Source organism: Canis lupus, chromosome 27 (assembly GCF_003254725.2).
Source record: "Canis lupus dingo isolate Sandy chromosome 27, ASM325472v2, whole genome shotgun sequence".
Taxonomy (NCBI): Eukaryota; Metazoa; Chordata; class Mammalia; order Carnivora; family Canidae; genus Canis; species Canis lupus.
The window spans coordinates 28,915,385-28,942,227 of NC_064269.1; the positions used below are offsets into that span (position 1 = coordinate 28,915,385).

The 26,843-nt window shown below is 37.0% G+C and overlaps 1 protein-coding gene across 6 annotated transcripts in view; it reads right to left on the minus strand.

Annotated features, from left to right (window-relative positions):
• The window catches only part of PIK3C2G (phosphatidylinositol-4-phosphate 3-kinase catalytic subunit type 2 gamma), a 366,531-nt gene that overhangs the window by 243,940 nt on the left and 95,748 nt on the right, over nucleotides 1–26,843 (minus strand). For all 6 annotated transcript variants that reach the window (XR_007406483.1, XM_049102678.1, XM_049102677.1 and 3 more), the window contains 2 exons: nucleotides 19,149–19,271; nucleotides 12,230–12,361 (listed from right to left, as the gene is read on the minus strand). Coding sequence is in view for 5 of the 6 variants with exons in the window: in XM_049102678.1 (XP_048958635.1) it covers nucleotides 12,230–12,361; nucleotides 19,149–19,271 (255 nt within the window). In the remaining variant the exon portion in view is untranslated. The remainder of the gene's footprint in view (nucleotides 1–12,229; nucleotides 12,362–19,148; nucleotides 19,272–26,843) is intronic.

The following is a 26,843-nucleotide window of genomic DNA, read 5'->3' on the forward strand; positions in this document are numbered from 1 at the left end:
GCCTGCTTCTCCCTCTGCCTATGTCTCTGCCTCTCTCTCTCTCTCTATGTGACTATCATAAATAAATAAAATTAAAAAAAAAAAATAACACTCAACTTGCCTGACTGGGCTAGAGCCCAAAGTGTACTGTGCTGCTCCAGACAGGCAAGTAACCTGGACACAGTATGGGAATAGTAATCTGAAAAATACCCATGATGCAGGCGAGCAAATTATTCACTCTTCTAGGAGGGCTTCACTGACAACAGCAAGCACAAACTCTCCTCTGTGGGGACAAAGAAGCTGGCTGGTGCCATTTTCTTTCCCCACCCTTCAGCATAATCCAATTTCAGCCCCAACAATGGTGGCCTAAACTTAAGCCTTGCTCCACTGTGCTCTGAGGATGCATCCTTTCTCCAGCAAGTATGCCTAAGGACCAGCATGGCAGGCCTCTCTATCTAAAAGCTAGCACAAATCCCTGCATGCACCATGTTTACTGACCATAGAGTTCAGCAACATTTCAGTTCTAGTGGAAATAGTTTTAGGTCTCTCTTAACAGGCAGATCAGAGCACACCTAGTTAAAATTGCCACATTCTGGCCACTACAGGCAAGGAAAAACCCTGCAGAAGACTGACCTGAGGGATAGAACAGCCATAACACAACAGCAGAGTGGATGTAGCATACACCAGAGACCTGCTCCTACTATCAGGAGCAGGGAACATAATAGGCTTTCCTAACACACAAAAGAAGACATAAACTGAGACAAGATACCAAGACAAAGGAATTCATCCCAAAATAAAGAAAAAGAAAAGGTCATGGCTAGGAATCTTATCAAAACAGATATAAGTAATATGCCAGATCTAGAATTTAAAGCAATAATCATAAGGATACTATCTAGACTTGACAAAAGCATAGAAGATACCAAGGGGTCCCTTACTGCAGAGATAAAAGAGCTTAAAATCAATCAGGCCAAAATGAAAAATGCAATAAACAACTGGATGCAACACTCATAAGGATGGAAGAAGCAGAGGGATGAATAAATGATAAAGATGATAGAATTATGGAAAATAATAAAGGTGATCAAAAGAAGGAAAGATAAATCTTGGATCATGGAATCAGTGATTCCATGAAATGTATTAACATTCATATCATAGGAGTCCCAGAAAAAGAAGAAGAAAGAAAAGGGGGCAGAAAGTTTATTTGAGGAAATTATAGCTTAAAACCTTCCTAATCTGGGGAAAGAAACAGACTTCGAAATGCAGGAAGTATAGAGAACTCCCATCAAAATCAAGAAAAGCAGGCCAACATCAAGACATATTGTAGTTAAATTTGCAAAATATAGAGATAAAGAAAATATCCTAAAAAGAGCAAGACAAAAGATTCCCTAACTTACAAGTGAAGAGAAAAAAGGTTAGTAGCAGATCTATCCATAGAAACTTGGCAGGCCAGAAAAAAGTGGCATAATATATTCAACATGTTGAATGGGAAGAATCTACAACCAAGAATACTCTATCTTGCAAGGCTATCATCACTCAGAATAGAAGAAGACAAACAAAAGCTAAAGGAGTTTGTGTCTACTAACTCAGCCCTGCAAAAAATATTAAAGGGAACTCTTTGAGTGGGGAAAAAAGACTAAAAAGGAATAGAGAAAATCTCCAGAAATAACAACAAAACAAGCAATTAAATGGCACTAAATTGATATCTGTCAATAATTCCTCTGAATGTAAATGGACTAAATGCTCCAATTAAAAGACATAGGCTGTCAGAATGGATAAAAAAGCAAGATCCTTCTATATGTTGTCTACAAGAGACTCATTTTATACCTAAACACACCTAAGATGAAAGTAAGGGGATGGAGAAATATTTTTCATGCAGATAGACATCAAAAGAAAGCCAGAATAGCAAATACTTATATGAGACATTTGGACTTTAAACCAAAGACTGTAACAAAAGGCACTATATCAAAATAAAGGAGTCTATCCAACAGAAATCTAACGATTATATTTTCTCCCCAACTTGGGAGCACCCAAATACATAAAACAGTTAATAACAAACATAGGACTCATTGATAATAATGCAATAAATAGTAGGGGACTTTAACACCTCACTTACATCAATGGACAGATCATCTAAGCAGAAAATCAACAAGGAAACGATGACTTTGAATGATACAATGGGCCAGATGGGCTTAACAGATATATTCAGAACATTTCATTCTAAAGCAGAAGAATATACATTTTTTTCAAGGACACATGGGCCATTCACCAGAATAGATCAAATACTGGGTCACAAATCAGTTCTCAAGAAGTACAAATAGATCATACCATGCATATTTTCTGACCACAAGGCTATGAAACTTGAAGTCAACCACAAGAAAGAATTTGGAAAGGCCATACATACATGGAGGTTAAAGAACATCCCAATAAAGAATGAATGAGTCAACCAGGAAATTAAAGAATAAATTAAAAAAATATGGAAACAAATGAAAATGAGAGCACAATAGTCTGAAACATTTGGAATGCAGCAAAAGTGTTCCTAAGAGGGACTATATAGCAATTCAGGCCTACCTCAAGAAGCAGGAAAAAATCTCAAATACAATCTAATCTTATACCTAAAGGAGCTGGGAAAGGAACAGCAAATGAAGCCTAAACCCAGCAGCAGAAGAAAAACCATAAACATTAGAACAGAAATAAATGATATAGAAACAAATAAACAAAACCAGTAGAATAGACCAACGGAGGCCAGGAGCTGGTTCTTTGAAAAATTTAATAAAACTGATAAACCCCTAGACATAATAATCAAAAATAAAAGGGAAAGGACCCAAATAAATAAAACCACAAATGAGAGAAGGGAGATCACAACCAACACCATAGAAATACAAATAATCAGAATATTATGAAAATTATATGTCAACAAATTGGACAATCTGGACGAAATAAAAATATTATTCACCACGATCAAGTGGGATTTATTTCTAGGTTGCATGGGTGATTTCATATTTGCAAATCAATTAATGTGATACCCTACTTTAATAAAAGAAAGGATAAGAACAATATGATCCTCTCAATAGATGCAGAAAAAGCATGTGACAAAGTACAGCAGCCATTCTTGACAAAAACCTCTCACAAAGTAGAGATAGAGGGAACATACCTCAACATTATAAAGGCCATATACAAAAGATCCACAGCTAATATCATCCTCAATGGGGAAAAAACTGAGAGCTTTTCCTCTGTAGTCAGGAACAAGACAGGGATGTCCACTCTCACCACTGTTATTTAGCACAGTAATGGAAGTCCTAGTGTGAGCAATCAGACAACAAAAAGAACTAAAAGGCATCCAAATAGGCAAGGAAGAAGTTGAGCTTCCACTATTTGCAAAAGATACAATACTGTGAGTAGAAAATCCGAAAGACCACTAAAAATTGCTAGAACTGACACATGAATTCATTAAAGTTACATGATACAAAATCAATGTACAGAAATCTGTAACATTTTTAGACAATAATAATGAAGCACCAGAAAGGGAAATCACGGAATCAATCCCATTTACAATTATACTAAAACCCATAAGATATTTAGGAATAAACCTAACCAAAGAGGTAAAAAATCTGTACTCTGAAAACTATAAAACACTTAAGAAAGAAATTGAAGCTAACACCAAGAAATGGAAAAGCATTCTATGCTCAAGGAATGGAAGAACAAATATTGCTAAAATGTCTATACTACCCAAAGCAATCTACACATTTAATGCCATCCCTATCAAAATAACCATCAGCATTTTTCACAGAGCTATTGCAAATAATCTTAAAATTTGTATGGAACCACAAAAGACCCCAAATAGTCAAAGCAATTCTGAAAAAGCAAAGCAAAGCTGGAGGCATCACAATTCCAAACTTCAACATAAGCTTCGTTACATAGCTGTAATCATCAAGACAGTATGATACTGGCACAAAAACAGACACTTAAATCAATGGAACAGAATAAAAAATCCAGAAATAGATCCACAATTATATGGTCAGCTAATCTTGACAAAGCAGGAGAGAATTTCCAATGGCAAAAGACAGTTTCTTCAACAAAGGTGTTGGGAAAATGGGGCAGGCATATGCAAAAGAATGAAACTGGACTACTTTCTTACACCATACAAAAATAAATTCAAAATGGATCAAAGACCTAAATGTAAGACAAGAAACCATCAAAATCCTATAGGAGAATCCAGGCAGCAACTTCTTTGACCTCGGTAGCAACTTCTTACTGGACACATTGCCAGGAGGCAAGGGAAACAAAGGGAAAATTGAACTATTGAGACTTCATCAAGATAAAAAAGCTTCTGCACAGCGAAGGAAACAATCAACAAAACTTAAAGTCAGCCTATGGAATGAGAGAAGATATTTTCAAATGACATATCTAGTAAAGGGTTTGTATCCAAAATCTGCAAAGAACTTACCAAACTCAACATCCCCAAAACAAATGATCCAGTTAAGAAATGGGCAGAAGACATGAATAGACATTTTATAAAGAAGACATTCAGATGGGCAACAGACACACAAAAATAAGCTCAACATCACTACATCCTCAAGGAAATACAAATCAAAATCACAATGAGATACCATCTCACACTGGTCAGAATGGCTAAAATTCACAATGCAGGAAGCAAGAGATGTTAGCCAAGATGCAGAGAAAAGGGAACCCTGTTACACTACTGGTGGGAATGTGAACTGGTGCAGCTACTCTGGAAAATAGTATGGATGTTCTTTGAAAAGTTAAAAATAGATCTACCCTACAATCCAGCAATTGTACTACTAGGCATTTACCCAAAGGGTACAAAAATACTGATTCAAAGGGATACATGCACCCCAATGTTTATAGCAGTATTATCAATAATAGACAAATTATGGAAAGAGTCCCAAAAGTCCATTGACTGATGAGTAGATAGAGAAGCGGTGGTAAATACATACAATGGATATTACCCCACCATAAAAAAGAATGAAATCTTGCCATTTGCAATAATGTGGATGGATCTAGAGTAGTATGCTAAGTGAAATGTCAGTCAGAGAAAGACAAATACCACATGATTTCACTCATATATGGAATTTAAGAAACTAAAAATGAACATGAGGGGTAAAAGAGAGGCAAACCATAAAATAGACTCGTAACTATAGAGCACAAACTGAGGGTTGCTGAGGGGAGGTAGTCAGGGGATGGGTTAAATGGGCATTGGGGATTAAGGAGGGCAGTTGCTTTGATGAGCACTGGGTATTGTATCAGTGCAGAATCAGTAAATTCTGCTCTTGAAACTAATATCACACTGTATGTTAACTATTATTTAAGTAAAAACTTGAAACTAAAAATAATGCTATCAAATTCCATTATTCCCTTTAGTAGACACTATGCAAAATGTGAAGGAAAAATCCAACAAATAGAGCTGCCTTTAAATCTTTAGCTTTCTGAGGTTTGCTTTTTTATTTTCCATGTCTAAAGATATTGTTAGAAAAACATCTATCCAAGGGAGTGTAATTTGTAAACATTATTGGACAGATATTTTATATGACCTGGGATTATTATTCTAAGCAGGATGAATTTTGAATTTTCTTTATCCCTTTTTTCCATCCCCCCCCCCCCTTCAGCTAGTAAAACTTGTTTTTTGGTATAACAATCCAGAGGGGATGGTATTAGCAACCTACAAGTCAGATTAATGCTCTTAGGATTAGAAAATTATTAATTTTTCACGATAGAGTATACAACCTTCCCCCAAATGGCCTGAAGCATCCATCTGCTTGAAAAAAGTTTTGAGTTAGCTTCAGGCAGAATGCAAGAGAATGAAGGAGCACATCTAATACCAACCTTGGAGGGCTTAGACATTAATGTTCTCCATGGTATTCATAGAAAATATTCTGTCCATGGTGAAGGGTTAACAGGAAGGAGGAAGGAAGATGTGGCATATTGAGTGGAGACTGACACCATTTTCTGGCAATTGGAGATGATGGGAAGCAGAAGATAAAGAAAGTGGAAAAAGAATAAGTATGGCAGATGTAAATGTCCCAGTCTACCCCTCTTCTGCCTTTGGAAGGCAAATGCAGAGTAGTGTTAGATAAATGAGCATAGCTCAAGGCAGAGGGTGCTCCTTTAGCACTCCATGTTTCAAAACCTGGAGGAAAATTATATCTTGAGCTACTCCTGTAACTACTTGTGTCATGACCTTAAACTTGGGCCACATGGCAAAGAGACAGAAGGAGTTCCTGAGTTTAGCTTTATTAGGCCTTCTTTGGTTTCTCTATAGAAGGGACGAGATGTAGAAACAGCTAAAAATACTGGGTGAGGGCTACCCCTGAAAAGGGTTCTGTGGTGGGGAAAAGGGGTCTCTGTGATAAGGGCATCTAATTGAACTACCCAAGCTGATGTCTACTGGGAGTCACAGTTAAACCTCAGATGGCTTTATAGTACCTGAGAGAGCCCATTCAGGGAATGCCAGTAAGCCCTAGCCAAGCTACAAGAGCCCCAATCATGAGCTGCACTAGCTGTAACAAGCATCGCCAGCTTAAAATAGACATTTGATTTGGATATCAGAAGTCACCAGGTCAAAGCATCTGTTCCTTTCTTACCCTGTGAATGCAGATACTATCTTAGAAAGGGAATGAGGATGTCAGGTAGCTATTTGAGTGACTGAATGCTTTACCCAAAAGAGACTGTGTATTTCCAAAAGTACTATTTAAATTACTGAATCAACTAATATTTTGTCATTTGTGTAAAGTTTTTTCTCATTAGTTACAGTGCGGGGGCTCATAAGGAAAAGCGTGATTTATTTATTGAAGTTTACTTCACATTCTAAGTTGTATGATGAATTATATTTATGACCTTACTATACTTGTATGTTTTGGCCATACTTCACTTTGAAAATCTCAGTGATCTAAGCTAATTCCTACAATGGATGAGGGGACTCAAGAATACTTGTATCTGTCATTACTCTCCTTAGAGGAAGTCTGGATTAACCGTTGCCATGGCTCTAACCCTGAGGCATACTGTGCAGAATGAAGTCAGAACATTTAAATCAAGTATGTGTATAAGACTTATCAAGCAATAGAGAATAGTGAGGATAGACTTCAAGGCAATTCAAGGGGGAAAGGATGTTTGGCACCATTCTTTGGGCTCTCTGTATGCTTAATATTAGCTAATTTACTTTCTGATAATGGATTGTACTTAAACATCTTTTGAGATATTGCAAATATCTCTGTAAATAGATATTTTTAATATCTTATACATTATATTAGTATATGTAATATCTAATAAATTCCCAAAGACTTCTATAAATAGAAAGTATGGGGTTATGAAAATAATTAGTGGAATTAAGATGTGAAGGAATGCATCTAAGATGGTGGTCTCAGGAAGAAGATGAAAATAGAACCTGTTAATACCCTGGCCAGTGGGGACCACAGTAATTTTTATATTACTACAGTTAAAAGATTTATTAAGTCAATTTATTTTTTTTTTAATTTTTTTTTTATTTATTTATGATAGTCACAGAGAGAGAGAGAGAGAGAGAGAGAGAGAGAGAGGCAGAGACACAGACAGAGGGAGAAGCAGGCTCCATGCACTGGGAGCCTGATGTGGGATTCGATCCCGGGTCTCCAGGATCACGCCCTGGGCCAAAGGCAGGCGCCAAACTGCTGCGCCACCCAGGGATCCCTATTAAGTCAATTTAAAATTAAGCAAACAAATTAAAACATTATGAAGATAGGAAATGAGAAACAGCTTCTTTTGTGAAAAACAAAACAAAACAAAACACCAGAGGACATCTGTACCCTTTAAGTAGCCTGAGTTTAACTTCTTTGAACTTCATGGATAAAATCAGTGGTTTTCAAAGGAGTTTTATATTTCATATGGCTTGATGATAGGAGGTAGACTTTTGAAAGGTGGTAAAGAGATGGCAAATAGGTTGGATGCCAGGATTTTAAATTCTTCCCTCTTCCACTACTCACTCAACAAAACATATGGACTGGTCATCATTCTTATACTCTGAGATTTTTGAATTAGATGCCATTAGAAAGAGGGCCATAGTGCTAAATATAACATTTCAAAATATTTGTTCTGGAATATCTTTAAGGATTTATTTGATTTCAATATTGTGTAAATTCCTATGCCTAGAAAAATCTACTCCAAATCTGTGACAACAGGAGAACAGATGGGTTGGTTTACCTTCTCTGGACTCCTGTTTCCTGTAGGTTCGAATAAAATAATTATTGTCACTTTTAGGTTTAGGATTTTATGTGCATTCATGGTTTGGCATTCTGCAACCAAGAATAGAAAAGACTATCTAGGCAGCCAGCATATCCATAGGACCTGACATTATAAAACTACTTGGGATTCTGCTGATCATAGGTCTAATAGGTTTCATGCCCAAGAGCAGAATGTAGGCAAAGCTGGGGCAGGAACTTCATTATATGTTGGTGAGATTGTCACAGTGTATTCATGGAGCAAGGTGTGACACCTAAGGGCAGGAAGTGAGGCAGCTTAAGATAGTAATACATGGAGAGAGAAGTCAAACCTGCATTCTGGTTCTTGTTCTATTTGCAAGCAGCCTGGTGACTTAGAAAAAGCTCCTTAACCTTACTTTATAATGGAGATCTTCATCTGTAAATGAGATATGTGTACTACTTAAACTCTGTGGGTCTCTCTTGGACAGGAAGGATGCACAATAAAGAATTCTAAAAAAAATAATTCTCATCCACAACTTTTTTATATTTAATTTTGAGGATATATCTGAAATGATAAGATACAGTGGGGTCAGGGTTGGCTACTCAGGCAATAATCTAAGGTATCGTGTTGTTTTGAAATTAGGATTTAATTTTGCTCTCTTTTGAACATCTGAAAATATTCTAATTTTTGTAGGCTTTAACATATCGGGAGAGCTTTGGGAATACCGATACCTGGGCCCCACTGCAGACCAATTAAATCAGAATACTTGGGAGCATTTGGATTTTGGATTTATTTAAAAATCTCCCCAGGAGAATCTATTGTTCAATGTTGAGGATTTTTGTGTTGAAGGAGTTTACCACAATTTAGAAATGCTAAGTAACTACCACACTATTTATGCTGAATTTTAGTAGGGAAGGTAGCTCACAGAAATTGTTGAGATGAGAAAAAACACTTTCTTATTGCAGTGTGGAGGCACTGTGAATATAAATGCAATGGAAGTCCTATCAGCAAAAGAAAGGATTATAAAAACTTCTGTGGCCAAAATTTTACCTTTGTACTTGGGATTTTTTTTATAGACCTGAGGATGAATTTGTGTGCTTCAAAATGTTGAAGTTTATTTGTATTTGTAGACATTCCCGATGTAGCCATAACTGATATATCTGACTTTAATCACTTGTTGGTCCTTCTGCAAACCACTTTTGGAAACCACAAAGAGATAGAAAGCCTTTAATTCTATATAATTTCAGGTTGTGTGTAGGTAGGAAAAAATAAAGATATAAGTGTTTATGACAACTCCACATGGCTAGGTATGGGCAATTCAAACTGTAATAAGTGACAGATTTAATATGAAATGTTTATGGACAGGGGTCATTCTATGAAAGGAAATGAAATTAAGTGGCCTATTTGCTATGATCTGGAAATACCTGCATCAAATAAATAGGGTTAAAATCTCTGTCACTCAGAGCAATGAACACAGTGGGAGTCATCACACTCCCTAGTTGCCCTATATGATGGATTTTTGATGTCTTGAAAAGATCTGGATTTCTTAAAATTGTTTAGCCCAGGAGAGAAGCAGATTTTCATGAGAAACGATCTTCTGGAAATATATTTACAAATGCTTATCGAAATGTTCATTGAAAGAAGTTTTATTTTCTGATGTGATGTCTCATCATTCACAATTTCAATTCACAAAATCAATCACTTTCCCTTAGGAAAACACTACCTCGTATCAGTCCTAGATGGCATTTCTTAACGATGAGCATTCACCTAAAAATGTTTACTAATGGTAAGTGATACATGACAAAACAACATGGAGGTAGTATTTTTACTATCATAACTACCTGGAAAAAAATCTTGAATTTTAGTCTGAAAGACAGATACATTCCAAACTTCTCATATATTTAATGTTTATTGACTGCCTGTTATGTGCAAAGTATTGTATTAAATTATGGAAGGGAATAAAATGGACTGAATTTTTTTAGTGAATAGCTAGAATTTTTATTCTACAAACAGGCTAGATGTTACAAATACAGCAACTAAAACTTTTAAAAAACTCACTCAAGAGAAGGAAGGGCACTTGTATGGGATCCCTGGGTGGCTCAACGGTTTGGCGCCTGCCTTCGGCCCAGGGCGTGATCCTGGAGACCCGGGATGGGGTCCCATATCAGGCTCCCTGCATGGAGCCTGCTTTTCCCTCTGCCTGTGTCTCTGCCTCTCTCTCTCTCTCTCTCTCTCTGTGTCTCTCATGAATAAATAAATTTTAAAAATCTTAAAAAAAAAAAAAAAGGAAGGGCACTTGTAAAGATGCTCCTAGTGAGAAAATAATGAAAGTTCTTAGCCCACACATCAGATTTTTGAAATATCTTTTAACAGTAGAAGGTATTCCTTTTAGGCTAAACTCACTCTCCTTTCCCTTTCCCTTTCCCTTTCCTTTCCCTTTTCCTTTCCTTTCCTTTCCTTTCCTTTCCTTCCTTTCTCCTTTCCTTTCTTTCCTTTCCTTTCCTTTCCTTTCCTTTCCTTTCCTTTCTCCTTTCCTTTCCTTTCCTTTCCTTTCCTTTCCTTTCTTTCTCTCTCTCTCTCTCTCTCTCTTTTTTTTTTCATTTTTAAGTAATCTCTACACCCAACATAGGGCTTGAACCTACAACCCTGAGATCAAGAGTCACCTGCTTGGGGCACTTGGATGGTTCAGTTGGTTAAGCATTCAACTCTTGATTTCAGCCCAGGTCATGATCTCAGGGTCGTGAGGTCAAGCCCCACCTTGGGCTCCATGCTCAGTGGGGAGTCGGCCTGAGATTCTCTCTCCCTCAGCCCGCCCCTCCGACATGTTCTCTATTTCTCCAATAAATAGATAAATCTTCAAAAAAAAAAAAAAAAAAAGTCACATGCTCTACCGACTGAGCCAGCCTGGCACCTCAGCCTAAGTTTCTTACAGACTTTTGAGACTTTATTCTAAATCTCCTATATGATTTGACTTTTTTTTTACATTTTTTATATAAATTCAATCTGCCAACATATAGTATAACACCTGATTTTTTTTCTAGTTCATTTTAGTAAAAAAACCTCTACCAATTGCTTATTTATAAGAGTTACAATGTTAGATGATAGCTATCACAAAGATAAATACATTACTTGTCCTCAAGAAAAATATATGCAGAAATGGGCTATTGCCTGATTAATCCAAAAAGATGATCTTAAAGATTTACCTTGATTGTTTTGATGATAATTTACTTATAATGACTAAATTATAAGTTCCCACTAAATGTGGGAACAAAAACTGATAATTTTCTTAGGATTTTTTTATTATTTATATCATACTATCATTTTATATGTTGTAAACATTCTAACAATATTAAAATAGCAATATACATTCTAATTTTTTGAAGGTCCTGTATTTTGTGATTTGGTTGTAAAGCAAGTCCTGCCATGTGAAAAATAACTAAGCTGATTAATTTTAAATATTGTTTCCTTAATAGCACAGGAAACCACGTAATTGACTTTATCAAATAATCCAGTATTAATTGCTCCAAATCGTTATGGTTAAGTCATGAGTTAATTTTGCAACAGCCATTAGTTCTGATAGAGTATCTGAACTTATAGTTGGTTTACTTTTCTGAAAAAATTCATCTTAAAGTTACCAAATATTTTCTTCTTGGCAATGAAAGATCAGAATACCAGTCACATTGTATAATTTAACTTCAGCCAGAATTCCATGACTCACATGGTTTCTAAATGACAGTATTGATCTAAGTCATTTTGAATTACTAATGCCAGAGAAACTGGCTGGTCAGAAAAGGAAAAGCAATTGAAATTGGTCATGCTAATATCTTTTTATTATAAATGACCCAGTTGACAAGTTGAGCATGAGACCTGTTTATAAAGCCATTTCTACATTTTTGCTTTTCAGTTCCACTTTCAATAGTCATGATTTATATTGAGCTACCTCAATTTTGGAACAAAATGCGTTCTTGATTTTTCATTATGCCATATACTGCAAAATAGTCATTTCCAAGGAGGTTTTTATTGACAGAGGAGCTTTCTTAATAAAAAAAACTGATATACTTACTCCTTTGGAAACAATGGAAGACAAGTCCAAGCCAGTAAATTGGCATTATTGGTTGCACAGACAATCCCAAACAATCTTATAGTGAGCATGGATTCCCTTGGGAGTGACTTTATTTCAAGAGGAAAGTTGATCCTTAAAATAAAAGGTAAAAGTAAGATTATCTACCCAGTTACAATGATATTTCCATAGATATTAACTTTTTTTGGTAATATAATGGTATGTGATAAAATAAACTATTTGAATTGAGGGATCCTTTTGAACTTTTGTGTTTGATCTTTTAAAAATGGAAATTTGACAGAAATACACGGAGTAATGAGATTGGTTATCCAATCAATCGGAATTGCTTTAATTATAATTTTGACATGTAAGCTTATTTTAAAAAATTACAATGATTTAAGCATTTACTCTTTGTAAACAGGGAGGAAAAATGACTAACATTGTCTTAGGAAATGCGGGAAGGAAGGAAATAATTTGAAATAGGTCTTAAACAATAAGTTGGCTACAATTAGATACAGATTTGGAAATGAATATTCCAGGAAAAGGAAAGTATACAGACAAATCATTTATGTACAGAAAGATTAAGTGTAGCTGAGAAATGGTGAGTAGCTCATTGTGGCGAATGAGGGATATAGTCAGGTTGGTTGGGGAAGTTATAGAGGATGTTGTTGAAAAGGTAGGTAGTTGCCAGAATATTTAAGAACTCTGCATACCCAGCAAGGGAATTTAAGCTTTTTCCTAATGGCAAAAGCAAATATTTGAACAAGACAGATACAAGTATAGAGCTGTTTACAATTTTAAATGTGAACCATTTTGGGTAATGATGAGATATCCAGGCATTTGGGGAATTATTGCTAACATGTAATGGACATACCAATTTCTGGATAGGTGAAGGAAATTCAAATACAGACCCTGGACAGATTGTAGATATTGGGCAAAACAGTTGGCCAAGAATAAACACAGGATTGTTAATGGTGAGAAAAACTTGAATTCAGGTACTGAATCCATCAATCTATGAAAGAGAATATCTATAAGTTTCCAAATGACACTATAAAGACTGGGAGGGGTATACTTGGGTGGTGTAAGTACCCAAGAAGAAAAACCTTTGACAGAAAGTTAATAATGTGATTTGAGGTCTCTAATGGTGAGCAGGGAGAAGGATACCTTTCTTTCCTTTCTGGAGTCATCTGTTATATAGAAATGATCATATTCTATTACAAAAATATCAAGATAAATATGGCATTTAGGAGAGATCTATATATGAGACAAGAAAAATGAAAGACATCCAGAAGCTTAGATGGAGCAGTATGTTCACTAGAAAATGAGAATGCTAGGAAGAAATGGAAAAATTGAACAGAGGTTAGCAGATAAGTAAAGAATCGGGGGAACTGTTTCACCAAGGGATAGGAAAAAGAAAAAAAGTGACTGGAAGAGGAAATGGGATAGCTTGTATTGTATGATATCTGATGTATTAGGTATGAGGAATATAAGCAGAGTCCACTGGCTTTGTGATTCCCAGTTGAATTTTGACATCTAATTGTCTAAGCAGTAGGTAATTAGTAGAGGACTGATGATGACCAAAGGCAATGTCCAATTGGAAGGTGCTGACTGAGCCTGGCCCAGTTAAGGACTCAGGTTAATATTGAGCATCTTCTCACATTAGGAGCTGGCTGTCTAATTCAAGTAGGGAGAAGTCCTTATTTGAGGTGTTGATAAGACATTGGTGACCCCCTTTTATGAGTGATGGGCCAGTATCCAGCCTAAGAAATAATGAGGAGTCAATTCAGCCTAGTGACTATACTGACTTTGAGGAAGTACACATCCATCTCTCCAATATGCTCTTCCCTATGATAAAGAGCCCCAGTTCCAGGGTGGCAATAAAGCAGCTAACAAGAGGGAAGACAGAAGGGCTATTTTAGAGGTAAAATGAATAACTAATATTTGACTGACAGCATATTAGTAGATTAGGATAATGAAGAATTCAAGATAAATTCTAGGCTTCTATATTACGTTATAGTGGATAACTTAATACAGAAATATAAAATAAAGAGGAAATTGGGATGGGGTAATATATGCAGAGCAATGATATAATTGAATTAATAATAATGCTGAGATGTCAATATGTAACCTGTGTGGAGAGGACAAGTCAGAAGTTTGGATCTGGATATATCCTCATTCAAATATTGACTAATAAGCATCATTTTTCCTTATCCATATAATTGATCAAACATTGTATAAGACAATAGGTGGCAAATGGTAGGTTGTATATCAGCAATACATTCATTTTTCAATCAATGATGTAATAATTTATATTAGCCATTGTAGACAGATGAAATTTAATTCTAATCAAAAGTAGGAAAGGAAAATAAAGGAAACACTATGGTGCTAATCTATTTTTTCAAGATTAGCAAAATTTATATTACTAAAAAATTAATTTGTTTTACATTAAGATATACAGAAGTCTTTCTTTTCTCTCTCATTCTTTCATACTCATAATATTCACTTAAGATAATGTGGACATGGGGATCCCTGAGTGGCTCAGATTTAGCGCCTACCTTCGGCTTAGCGCCTACCTTCGGCCCAGGGTGCAATCCTGGAGTCCTGGGATCGAGTCCTACATTGGGCTCCCTGCATGGAGCCTGCTTCTCCCTCTGCCTGTGTCTCTGCCTCTCTCTCTCTCTCTCTCTCTCTCTCTGTGTCTCTCATGAATAAATAAATAAATAATCTTAAAAAAAAAAGATAATGTGGACATACTTCTCAGCTTAAAGGAAGCTCTGAAACTCAACACAAAATGTTAATGATCTTGTGGAATGCAGTTATTTCTTGAATGTCCTCTCTTTTACTTGTAATTGATTTTCTATTCAGTTTTCATATTTCTATGCTAGGATGGAAGCTATAATTTCACTGTATTCCTCACATAATCTACAGTGTTCTTTTTCTCATTGAGTCTGGCTTCTTCATGTATAACTTCACTTATTAGTGAGCTTTCATATCACGAATGACAAAAATTCAATAAGTTACAGTGAATAGTTACTGTCAATCTTCAGTTTGTCATTTTTATTAATAAAAATAAATTATTCTATGGTAGGAATACATGCTCTCTAAATAGTTATTTATTCATTTCTTGAATACATATGGACTTTTAAAGCTAGAATAATCTCTCACTCACTGGGAAATCTTTTTTTTAACTTCTACATAGCTAGTAAAAAAGTCAAATGAATGAACTTTTAGAAAAAAAAAAGAAGAAAAATACTTTAAGGGACAATTCAATAAGTGGAGTTGAATTCCTTCTTTTTACGTAAGCAGCTGTCATAGACCTTAAGTTTTAACCATATGTTTGCCTTACTCTACTGTTGAAAAGGAATAAATATTAAAAGTTTTCTGAAATGTGTTTTTCTTCTATCTGAGATAGTTTTCCTAAGATTGGAGTAAGTTTTTCATAGTGATAATGGGAAACTTAACAAAGTCACAATGTTTAGAACTCACAATGTTTAATACTGATATATAACAATGAACCACTGTAAGGACTTTGATTTTTGTGAATGAAACAGAGAGCCATTTCAGGATTTTTAAACAGAATAATGACATAGCCTGACTTATATTTTAAAAGAAATCACTTTAGCCACTGTGTGAGAAGAACTATAGGAGCTGCAAGAGAAGTAGGGAGACCATTATATAGCTACTGTGGTAATTCAGGGGAGAGGGAATGGGGGCCTAGACCACTGAAAGTGATGAGAAGTAATAGTTTGGAAATATTTTGAAGGTAGAGCCTGTAGGATTTCCTGTACATGGGGTCTGAGAGAAGGAGATTCAGAGTAAGGATATGACCTGAACAACCGGAACTGAAAAGGATCATCCAGGGTGGCTATCCATGGATGGAACAAGTTTGGAATGTAAGGTTAAGAGTATTGTTTTAGACATGTTAAATGTATATGTATGGAGTCACAGACTGGGTTTGTGATATAATTTTTGGAGATGTTGGCATATAGATGGCATTTTATGCTATGTAATGATAAGAGAGAAATAAAGAAGCAAGGTAAATACAACAGAAAAGAGGCATAGTGCTGAGACCATGATCAGCCTGGGGAAAGAAAATAGATAGAGAAGGAATGTCCAGTATAGCAGAAGGAAAGTGAAAAGAATATGGGAGCCAAGACTGAGGGTGAGATCAACAGTGCTATATGCTCCTAAATAGATCGTGTAAGATGAAGACTGACAAATCAACACTAGATTCAACTGTGCAGGTCACTAGTGATTCCAATGGGCAATTTCAGTGAAGCAGAGGTGATGAAAGCCTAATTAGAGTATATTTTAGAGCAGAGGGGAAAAAAAAAAAAAAGACTAAACAAAGTGAATATACACAATTCTCTGGAAGGGTTTTGCCCTAAAGCAGAGGGGGTAAATGAGGTGGCTGCTGGTAAGAGAATGGAATAGAACTTTGTTCTTTAAAATTGAAGATGCAAGAAGTATTTACAAAACATAAATATTCTGTCAAGGATTTTATATGTTTTAAGAAACAGTGTAGAAATCACAGTAAAAATATTAGCTTTGGAGTCAGAGTAGGTCTGAGCAGTAGTTCTGCCATTTACTAATTGTGGAACCCAGGGCAAGTTAATTAAGCTTTATAAACCTCAATATTCTGATCCTTAAAAAAGGATGATAATACCTGATTCATATTTTTATTGTTAAGGTGAGATAATGTATTTGGGATACACTATGATGATTGAAATATGTAGTCAAAATCTATGTCATATATTACTAAACAATAAAGTTTCTGTCCTTAAGTGTACAGTCTAGTAATGAAATGTATAATCAATTATAGCGTAATAGATATATGTTAATAAAATATATAAAAAATACAACAGGCACCTAAAAATGGTAAATAACTATTTTTTAAATGAAAGGAAATAAAATGATTCTAGGTTGAAGTCACTAACTATACTATTGGGGGAAGCAAAAAACCCACAGGAAAGATAATACATGTACAGTCCTGAAGGAAGAGAAGAATAATATATCAGTGTAGTGATTTTCAACTTTTTTGGGGAATTTGGGGGAGGCAGATTTTTAAAAATTGACCTTAGAATTAGTATGTTTTTTCTTGAATTGTTTAAATCATAGCACATATCCATCAGCTGAAAATTAATCTGATTTTTTGAAATAGCTAGGAATAAGTTTTAATTAAGTCAGAAGAATAATTTTGTCATTGAGCTGATTAATAACATTTTTAAAAGAATCACTTGTTACATGAAATTCACTCATTTGCTGAAGAACACTTACTGAATTCTTACTTTATCTCAATCTGCTTATGCTGCTATTGACAGAATGAACAATTTTAAAAAGAAAATAAAATGACGAAAACAAAGCCAAAAGATCTTTGTATCATATGGCAAAAGCAAACAGAAATATAAGCAAACACATTCAGTAAGGGACCATAAGAGAGGAGACTGAGGTTCACATCAACCAACAAAAATGGCCAATTATTTCGATGATACAAAAAGGAGTTTACAGAGAAGGTGAAAAAGTGTCTTGCAAGATAATTAGGTGTTCTCAAGGTGGGCAGTAAAGGCACTGTGCTCTTCACAGAAGAAGACCCCTAGCAGAGGCATATTTCTCAGTTTAAATTAGGGTAACTAGATCAGATACAGAATGACTAGAGTGGAGCTAACTCAAGAGACAAAGGTGCAGAGGTAGGCAGGGACCAAACCACTGAGAGTCTTGTGTGCTTTGATAAAGGATTTGTATTTTACCTTATGAAAATTGGGGAACCACTGAAGAATTTTACAAGCAGAATTCATTCTGTGCAATAGAAGAGGATTTTGTAATTGAAGATCAGGTCTTTGGTCAAAGGAATTAAGAATCTAACCAAAGAAGGGAAGATAAATGTCATAGTCCTAGAGGAAAGAGGAACTGCTTTTGCATAGAAGGAAAAAATTGAAGGCCACATGTCATGTGCCCATTGATTGTGGTAACACTAAGATTAGGATAAATGGTGCTATATAATGCCATCCTGAGAGTCCCAGAAATTTCAGCACATATTTCTCAGTGAAAAAGCACAATACCGGGGAGTCCAATCATCTCCCAAGAAAAGCCAGATCTGGTGAAAGGGCTGATGGACAGTGGGTTAGTTTTCTTCTATATGAGGTGGAAAGAAAATTGGCTGTCTGTGTAGTATTAGAAACCCTAGAGAAATGACTGATAGCTAGTGGAACAGTGTCATAGGAACAGCAAGGAAAAGTGGAAGTAATCACGAAGTAGCCATATATAGGGCCTGTGAGCCCCCTGAGATTCTGAGTAAAGTAAGGATTTGAGGAGGTGGGAGGGGGACAGAGGAAAGCAAGAACAAATGAATTGTGTTAAGAAGGTCCTTTTTTCATCTTATTTAATGCCTCTATACAATGAGAAAGTAGGAGCCAGTCACCCAAAACTAGATGGTAGTTTACACATGCATAGATAATTATTATCAAAAAACTTGCCTGTATTAATAAATTTATAATTGGCTTTCATGGGAAAAGACAGTACATGAGTACATGTTATTAGGTAATTTCTTTCGTCTTTGGTATACCCAGATTCTACTTGTCCCAATCCCCAATAGAGGGTATCTCTTATATCCACAGTCTGTGAAGGATTAATAATTCTGTTTTCTCCAATTTCCTTTTTTGATCAGTTAGGTAATGTGGATTGGACATTTGTCTAGGTTTCTCAATGGACTTTTATCTGTTGACCTCTATGGTCCCGTTATCTATTAGCATGAGTGTATTTGTCCATCACTGAATCACATCAACTTTCAATATTTACAAAAAAAAAAAACAAAAAAACAAAAAACAAAAAAAAACACATACCTTCTACCTAAGAAAAAAAGGGAAAAAATAATCCTTGATCTTTTTTAGATAAATGATACTGCCAAAATAAAGATTAAACTTACGTTTCATTCCAGTTGACCAAGAGAAAAAACAATTTTTTGAATGGAATATTTCTGTAGCTTCTCACTTGACACAACTTCTTTCCAGCATATGTAAGGCAACAGGAAAAAGAAAATGCTTTATAGCTAGAAAAAAAAAAAAAGATTCTATAAGCTAAAAACCATAAAGAAACCAGTTTTGTATATGGGTCAATCATTTTTATAAGTTAAAAGTCAAAAGATAAATTTATACCTACTTGTATAAAGCAAACTTCATCTTTTTAAAAGACTATTTATTAGAGAGAGAGAGAGAACATGAGAGTGGGGAGAGGGAGAAGCAGACTCCTCACTGAGTGGGAAGCCCAATGCAGGACTTGATCCTGGGATTTGAGGATTGTGACGTGAGCCAAAGGCAAAGGCTTAACTGACTGAGATACCCAGATGCTGTAAAGCGTGCTTTAAAAATTACTTAAAAAATTTATGTTGGGTGACATCAGCAAGATGGTATAATAGAAAGCCCCAGACTCTCTTTTCCCCATGGAAACAACCCAAGTCAACAATACACAGATTAATTCTCTTTGTGTCAAGTCAACAATACACAGATTAATTCTCTTTGTGAGAAATTCAGAAATTAAAAGCTCTTGCACTCCAGATAAGTAACATAGAAATCAGTGAGAAATTTTGTGGCACTCCTTTTCCAGAATTCCTTCCCTAGCAGAATGCAGTGTAATCAGGAGGAAACTCCCAACTCCCAGCTTTTCCCTGGGGTAGGAAGGAGAAAACTGGAAAATATGTCTAGCATTCAGACTTTTTAAGAGGCTATCCAAGGGACTAGTTTCTGTCCTGTCTAAATCTAAATGCTACATAGGAATAGGTGCCAGTTTGGGAGCCTCTGAGAGCAAAGCCAATGGTTTGAACTGGCACAACACAAATTCAGTTGCCACTGTCCCTTCACTGTGCAAAATGAACAGGAAAAAATCCCCAACTTCTGGCTTCTTTGGGGGGAGAAAAAGAGTTGGAGTATGTGTCTAGTATTCCAGCTCTTTGGATGGTGGCCTGAGGGACTGGTTTCTGTCTTACCCAACTCATAGCATAGTGAAACCTGGCATACTCTAAATGCCATGGAGCTACTGAGAAACAAAAACAGCTGGGGATGGGGCACCTGGGTGGTTCAGTGTGTTCTTTTGAAATCAAATTATCAAATTATCTGCCTTCAGCTCAGGTCATGATTCCCTGCTGGGCTCCCTGCTCAGTGGGGAGTCTCCTTCTCCTTCTGTCCCTCTTGTTCTCATGCTCACTCTCTCAAATACATAAAATCTTAAAACAAACAAACAAACAAAAAAGAGCTGGGAAGCTTACAGCAGCACTTGGGAACTTGTAGTACCATAGACAGACACAAGGGAGAATAAGAAATTATAAATTCCTGAAAAAAGAAGCAAAATCTCCATAATTAGGAATTTACAACACACAAATCCACAGAAGAGAAAAGGTTTGAAAGGCACACAAATCTCTAGTTGTGCTGATTGGTGACATTCTTTCCCTGTATGAAACCAATCTATAAAGACTGTATTTTTTCAAATGCACAGACTCCAGTACAAAGTAATAAGGCATGCAAAGATAGCGGGAAATATGGCCCAACAAAAGGAATAATATAAATCTCTGGAAACTAGCCTTAAGTAAATCAAAGTATATGAATTATTTGACAGAGAATTCAAAATAATCATCATAAAGATGCTCAATAAGCTCAGGAAAATGATGAACAAAATAAGATTATAAACAAAGCGGCAGAAAATATTAAAAAGAACCACATAAAAATTTTGGAACTGAAGAATATAATAACTGAATTGAAAAAATAATCACTAGAAAGGTTTAAGGGTAGACCTGATCAAGCAGAAGAAAGAATCAGTGAACTCAAAGATAGGTCAGTTGAAGTTATTCAATCAGAGGAACAAAAAGAAGAATGAAGAATAGTAAAGAAATCTTAGAGGAAAAAAAAAAAAAAAGAAAGAAATCTTAGAGGACTTATGGGACACCATCAACTGAACAATATACATATTATGTGAGTCCCAGGAAGAGAAGATAGAGAAAAAGAGGCAGAAAGCTTATAAGAAGAAATGATGGATGAAAAGTTTTTAATTGTGTGGAAGGAAATGGACATCTAGATTCAAGAAGCCCCACAAACCAAATTAGGATGAGCCCAAAGAAGATCACACTAGAACACATTAAAATCAAATTATCAAAAGCCAAAGACAAAGAATTTTGAAAGCAGCTAAAAAAAAAAAAAAAAAAAATGACCCACCACATAAAAGAGAGATCTTGTAAGATCATCAGCATATGGTTCAGAAGAACCCTTGAAGGCCAGAAGGAGGTAGGGTGATATATATTTAAAATTCTGAAAGAAAATATTGCTAATAGAGAATATTATATCTGGGAAGCCTGGGTGGCACAGCGGTTTAGTGCCGCCTTCAGCCCCAGGGCCTGATCCTGGAGACCTGGGATTAAGTCCCACATCAGGCTCCCTGCATGGAGCCTGCTTCTCCCTCTGCCTGAGTTTCTGCTTCTCTCTCTCTCTCTCTCTCTGTGTGTCTCTCATGAATAAATAAATAAAGTCTTAAATAAAAAATGAAAATAAATAAATAAAAAGAATATTATATCTGGCAAAAGTGTCCTTCAAAAATAAAGGAGAAAGAAATACTTTCCCAGATAAATAAAACCTGAGGAATTTCATCACATTGACTCCTGATTTACAAGAAAGGCTAAAAGCAGTCCTTTAAAGTTGAAATGAAAAGATATTAGCTAGATAGCAACATAAAAGCATACAAAAAGGACAAAGGTCACTGGTAAGGATAAATAAATATGTAGATGAATACAGAATACAGTAAAACACTTTAGTAGTGGTGCATGAACAACTAAACTCTGGTATAGAATGTAAAGGACAAAATGTTAAAAAAACTATAATCATAAAAATATGTAAAAACAGGGGGGGAGGGGCAAGATGGCGGAAGAGTAGGGTCCCCAAATCACCTGGCCCCACCAAATTACCTAACCTTCAAATCATCCTGAAAATCTACGAATTCGGCCTGAGATTTAAAGAGAGAGCAGCTGGAATGCTATAGTGAGAAGAGTTCGCGCTTCTATGAAGGTAGGAAGACGGGGAAAAAGAAATAAATAAACAAAAGGCATCTAAGGGGGGGGCCCTGCGAGGAGCCAGGCTAAGGACGGGGCGAGTGTCCCCAGCACAGGAGAGCCCCGTCCGGGAGAAGAGGGAGCTGCACCAATCTTCCCGGGCGGAAAGGGGCTCGCAGGGAGTTAGAGCAGGACCCCAGGAGGGCGGGGATGCCCTCAGGCTCCCTGGGACACTAACAGACACCTGCACCCCGGGGAAAGTGCGCCGCGGAGCTCCCTAAAAGGCTGGAGCGCGCGCCCGGCTGGACGCGGGAGCAGCTCGGAGAGGCTCTGGCGGCGGCTCCGTGGAGGGGGCTGCGGGCCGGGAGCCCGAATCCAACAGCGCAGGCCGGGAGCACAGGGCACCGGAGACACAGCCCAGGATCCGGCCTCCCCCCGGGACAGGCAGAGGCCGGGAGGGCCCAGGACAGCGAGGACGCTCCTGCCCTGAGCTGAGCAGATCAGCGCCCGAGCTGAGCAGATCAGCGGCCCGACCAGGAGCATCCAGGCCCCTGCAGAGGGAGAGCTCTGTAGTTACTGGGGGAGCTGAATCCAGGGCTCTAGAGCTGGCCGCCACCACTGTGGTTGTTCCTCCTGGGGCCTCAGTGGGTAAACAACCCCCACTGAGCCCTGCACCAGGCAGGAGGCAGAGTAGCTCCCCCAAGTGCTAACACCTGAAAATCAGCACAACAGGCCCCTCCCCCAGAAGACCAGCTAGAGGGACAACAGAAATATTCCCCGTTTTTTTTTTTTTTTTACTTTTTGATTTCTGTTTGCTTCCCCCACCCTTTTTTCTTTCTCTTTTTCTTCTTTTTTTTCCTTTTTTTCTTTTTCTCTTTTCTTTCCTTCTTTCTCTCCTCTCTTTTTCTCCTTTTCCCACTACAACTTGTTTTTGGCCACTCTGCACTGAGCAAAATGACTAGAAGGAAAACCTCACCTCAAAGAAAGAATCAGAAACAGTCCTCTCTCCCACAGAGTTACAAAATCTGGATTACAATTCAATGTCAGAAAGCCAATTCAGAAGCACTATTATACAGCTACTGGTGGCTCTAGAAAAAAGTATAAAGGACTCAAGAGACTTCATGACTGCAGAATTTAGAGCTAATCAGGCAGAAATTAAAAATCAATTGAATGAGATGCAATCCAAACTAGAAGTCCTAACGATGAGGGTTAACGAGGTGGAAGAACGAGTGAGTGACATAGAAGACAAGTTGATAGCAAAGAGGGAAACTGAGGAAAAAAGAGACAAACAATTAAAAGACCATGAGGATAGATTAAGGGAAATAAACTGACAGCCTGAGAAAGAAAAACCTACGTTTAATTGGGGTTCCCGAGGGCGCCCAAAGGGACAGAGGTCCAGAATATGTATTTGAACAAATCATAGCTGAAAACTTTCCTAATCTGGGAAGGGAAACAGGCATTCAGATCCAGGAAATAGAGAGATCCCCCCCTAAAATCAATAAAAATTGTTCAACACCTCGACATTTATAGTTAAGCTTGCAAATTCCAAAGATAAAGAGAAGATCCTTAAAACAGCAAGAGACAAGAAATCCCTGACTTTTATGGGGAGGAGTATTAGGGTAACAGCAGACCTCTCCACAGAGACCTGGCAGGCCAGGAAGGGCTGGCAGGATATAGTCAGTGTCCTAAATGAGAAAAACATGCAACCAAGAATACGTTATCCAGCAAGGCTCTCATTCGGAATGGAAGGAGAGATAGAGCTTCCAAGACAGGCAGGAACTGAAAGAATATGTGACCTCCAAACCAGCTCTGCAAGAAATTTTAAGGGGGACTCTCAAAATTCCCCTTTAAGAAGAAGTCCAGTGGAACAATCCACAAAAACAAGGACTGAATAGATATCATGATGACACTAAACTCATATCTTTCATTAGTAACTCTGAACGTGAATGGGCTTAATGACCTCATCAAACGGTGCAGGGTTTCAGACTGGATAAAAAAGCAGGACCCATCTATTTGCTGTCTACAAGAGACTCATTTTAGACAGAAGGACACCTACAGCCTGAAAATAAAAGGTTGGAGAACCATTTACCATTCAAATGGTCCTCAAAAGAAAGCAGGGGTAGCCATCCTTATATCAGATAAACTAAAATTTACCCCGAAGACTGTAGTAAAAGATGAAGAGGGACACTATATCATACTTAAAGGATCTATTCAACAAGAGGACTTAACAATCCTCAATATATATGCCCCGAATGTGGGAGCTGCCAAATATATCAATCAATTAATAACTAAAGTCAAGACATACTTAGATAATAATACACTTATACTTGGTGACTTCAATCTAGCGCTTTCTACACTCAATAGGTCTTCTAAACACTACATCTCCAAAGAAACGAGAGCTTTAAATGATACAGTGGACCAGATGGATTTCACAGATATCTACAGAACTTTACATCCAAACTCAACTGAATACACATTCTTCTCAAGTGCACATGGAACTTTCTCCAGAATAGACCACATACTAGGTCACAAATCAGCTCTGAACCGATACCAAAAGATTGGGATCGTCCCCTGCATATTCTCAGACCATAATGCCTTGAAATTAGAACTAAATCACAACAAGAAGTTTGGAAGGACTTCAAACACGTGGAGGTTAAGGACCATCCTGCTAAAAGATGAAAGGGTCAACCAGGAAATTAAGGAAGAATTAAAAATATTCATGGAAACTAATGAGAATGAAGATACAACCGTTCAAAATCTTTGGGATGCAGCAAAAGGAGTCCTGAGGGGGAAATACATCGCAATACAAGCATCCATTCAAAAACTGGAACGAACTCAAATACAAAAGCTAACCTTACACATAAAGGAGCTAGAGAAAAAACAGCAAATAGATCCTATACCCAGCAGAAGAATAGAGTTAATAAAGATTCGAGCAGAACCCAATGAAATCGAGACCAGAAGAACTGTGGAACAGACCAACAAAACCAGGAGTTGGTTCTTTGAAAGAATTAATAAGATAGATAAACCATTAGCCAGCCTTATTAAAAAGAAGAGAGAGAAGACTCAAATTAATAAAATCATGAATGAGAAAGGAGAGATCACTACCAACATCAAGGAAATACAAACGATTTTAAAAACATATTATGAACAGCTATACACCAATAAATTAGGCATTCTAGAAGAAATGGATGTATTTCTGGAAAGCCACAAACGACCAAAACTGGAACAGGAAGAAATAGAAAACCTGAACAGGCAAATAACCAGGGAGGAAATTGAAGCAATCATCAAAAACCTCCAAGACACAAAAGTCCAGGGCCAGATGGCTTCCCTGGGGAATTCTATCAAACGTTTAGAAGAAACCATACCTATTCTACTAAAGCTGTTCCAAAAGATAGAAAGAGATGGAGTACTTCCAAACTCGTTCTATGAGGCCAGCATCACCTTAATTCCAAAACCAGACAAAGACCCCACCAAAAAGGAGAATTACAGACCAATATCCCTGATGAACATGGATGCAAAAATTCTCAACAAGATACTAGTCAATAGGATCCAACAGTACATTGAGAAAATTATTCACCATGACCAAGTAGGATTTATCCATGGGATGCAAGGCTGGTTCAACACTCATAAAACAATCAATGTGATTCATCATCAGCAAGAGAAAAAACAAGAACCATATGATCCTCTCATTAGATGCAGAGAAAGCATTTGACAAAATACAGCATCTATTCCTGATCAAAACTCTTGAGAGTGTAGGGATAGAGGGAACATTCCTCAACATCTTAAAAGCCATCTACAAAAAGCCCACAGCAAATATCATTCTCAATGGGGAAGCACTGGGAGCCTTTCCCCTAAGATCAGGAACAAGACAGGGATGTCCACTCTCACCACTGCTATTCAACATAGTACTGGAAGTCCTAGCTTCAGCAATCAGGCAACAAAAAGACATTAAAGCCATTCAAATTGGCAAAGAAGAAGTCAAACTCTCCCTCTTCACCGATGACATGATACTCTACATAGAAAACCCAAAAGCCTCCACCCCAAGATTGCTAGAACTCATATAGCAATTTGGCAGCGTGGCAGGATACAAAATCAATGCCCAGAAGTCAGTGGCATTTCTATACACTAACAATGAGACTGAAGAAAGTGAAATGAAGGAGTCAATCCCATTTACATGATCCTGAGATCATGGCTTGATGCAAAGTCACACTCTAAACCGACTGAGACACCAGACACCCCTCATCTCATGGATTTAAAGAAATATGTTTATATGTATATAGGTAGATAGTGTTTTTTACATACAAAGGTAAATTTTTGTTTTTGTTTTTTTTATTTGAAAGACAGAGTGAGCAAGCGAGAGAGAGTAGGAGAGGGGTGAAGGGCAAAGGGAGAAGCAGACTCCCTGCTGAGCCAGGAGCCCGATATGGGGCCTGATCCAGGACTCCAGGATCATGACCTGAGCTGAAGGCAAATGCTTAACCAACTGAGCCACCTAGGCACCCCAAAGGTAAATTTTCTTTCTAATTAACTTTATAACTGTTTGTACAGGTCAGTTAGTTGCAAAAACACATACAGTAATTTTTTTCATTTTAC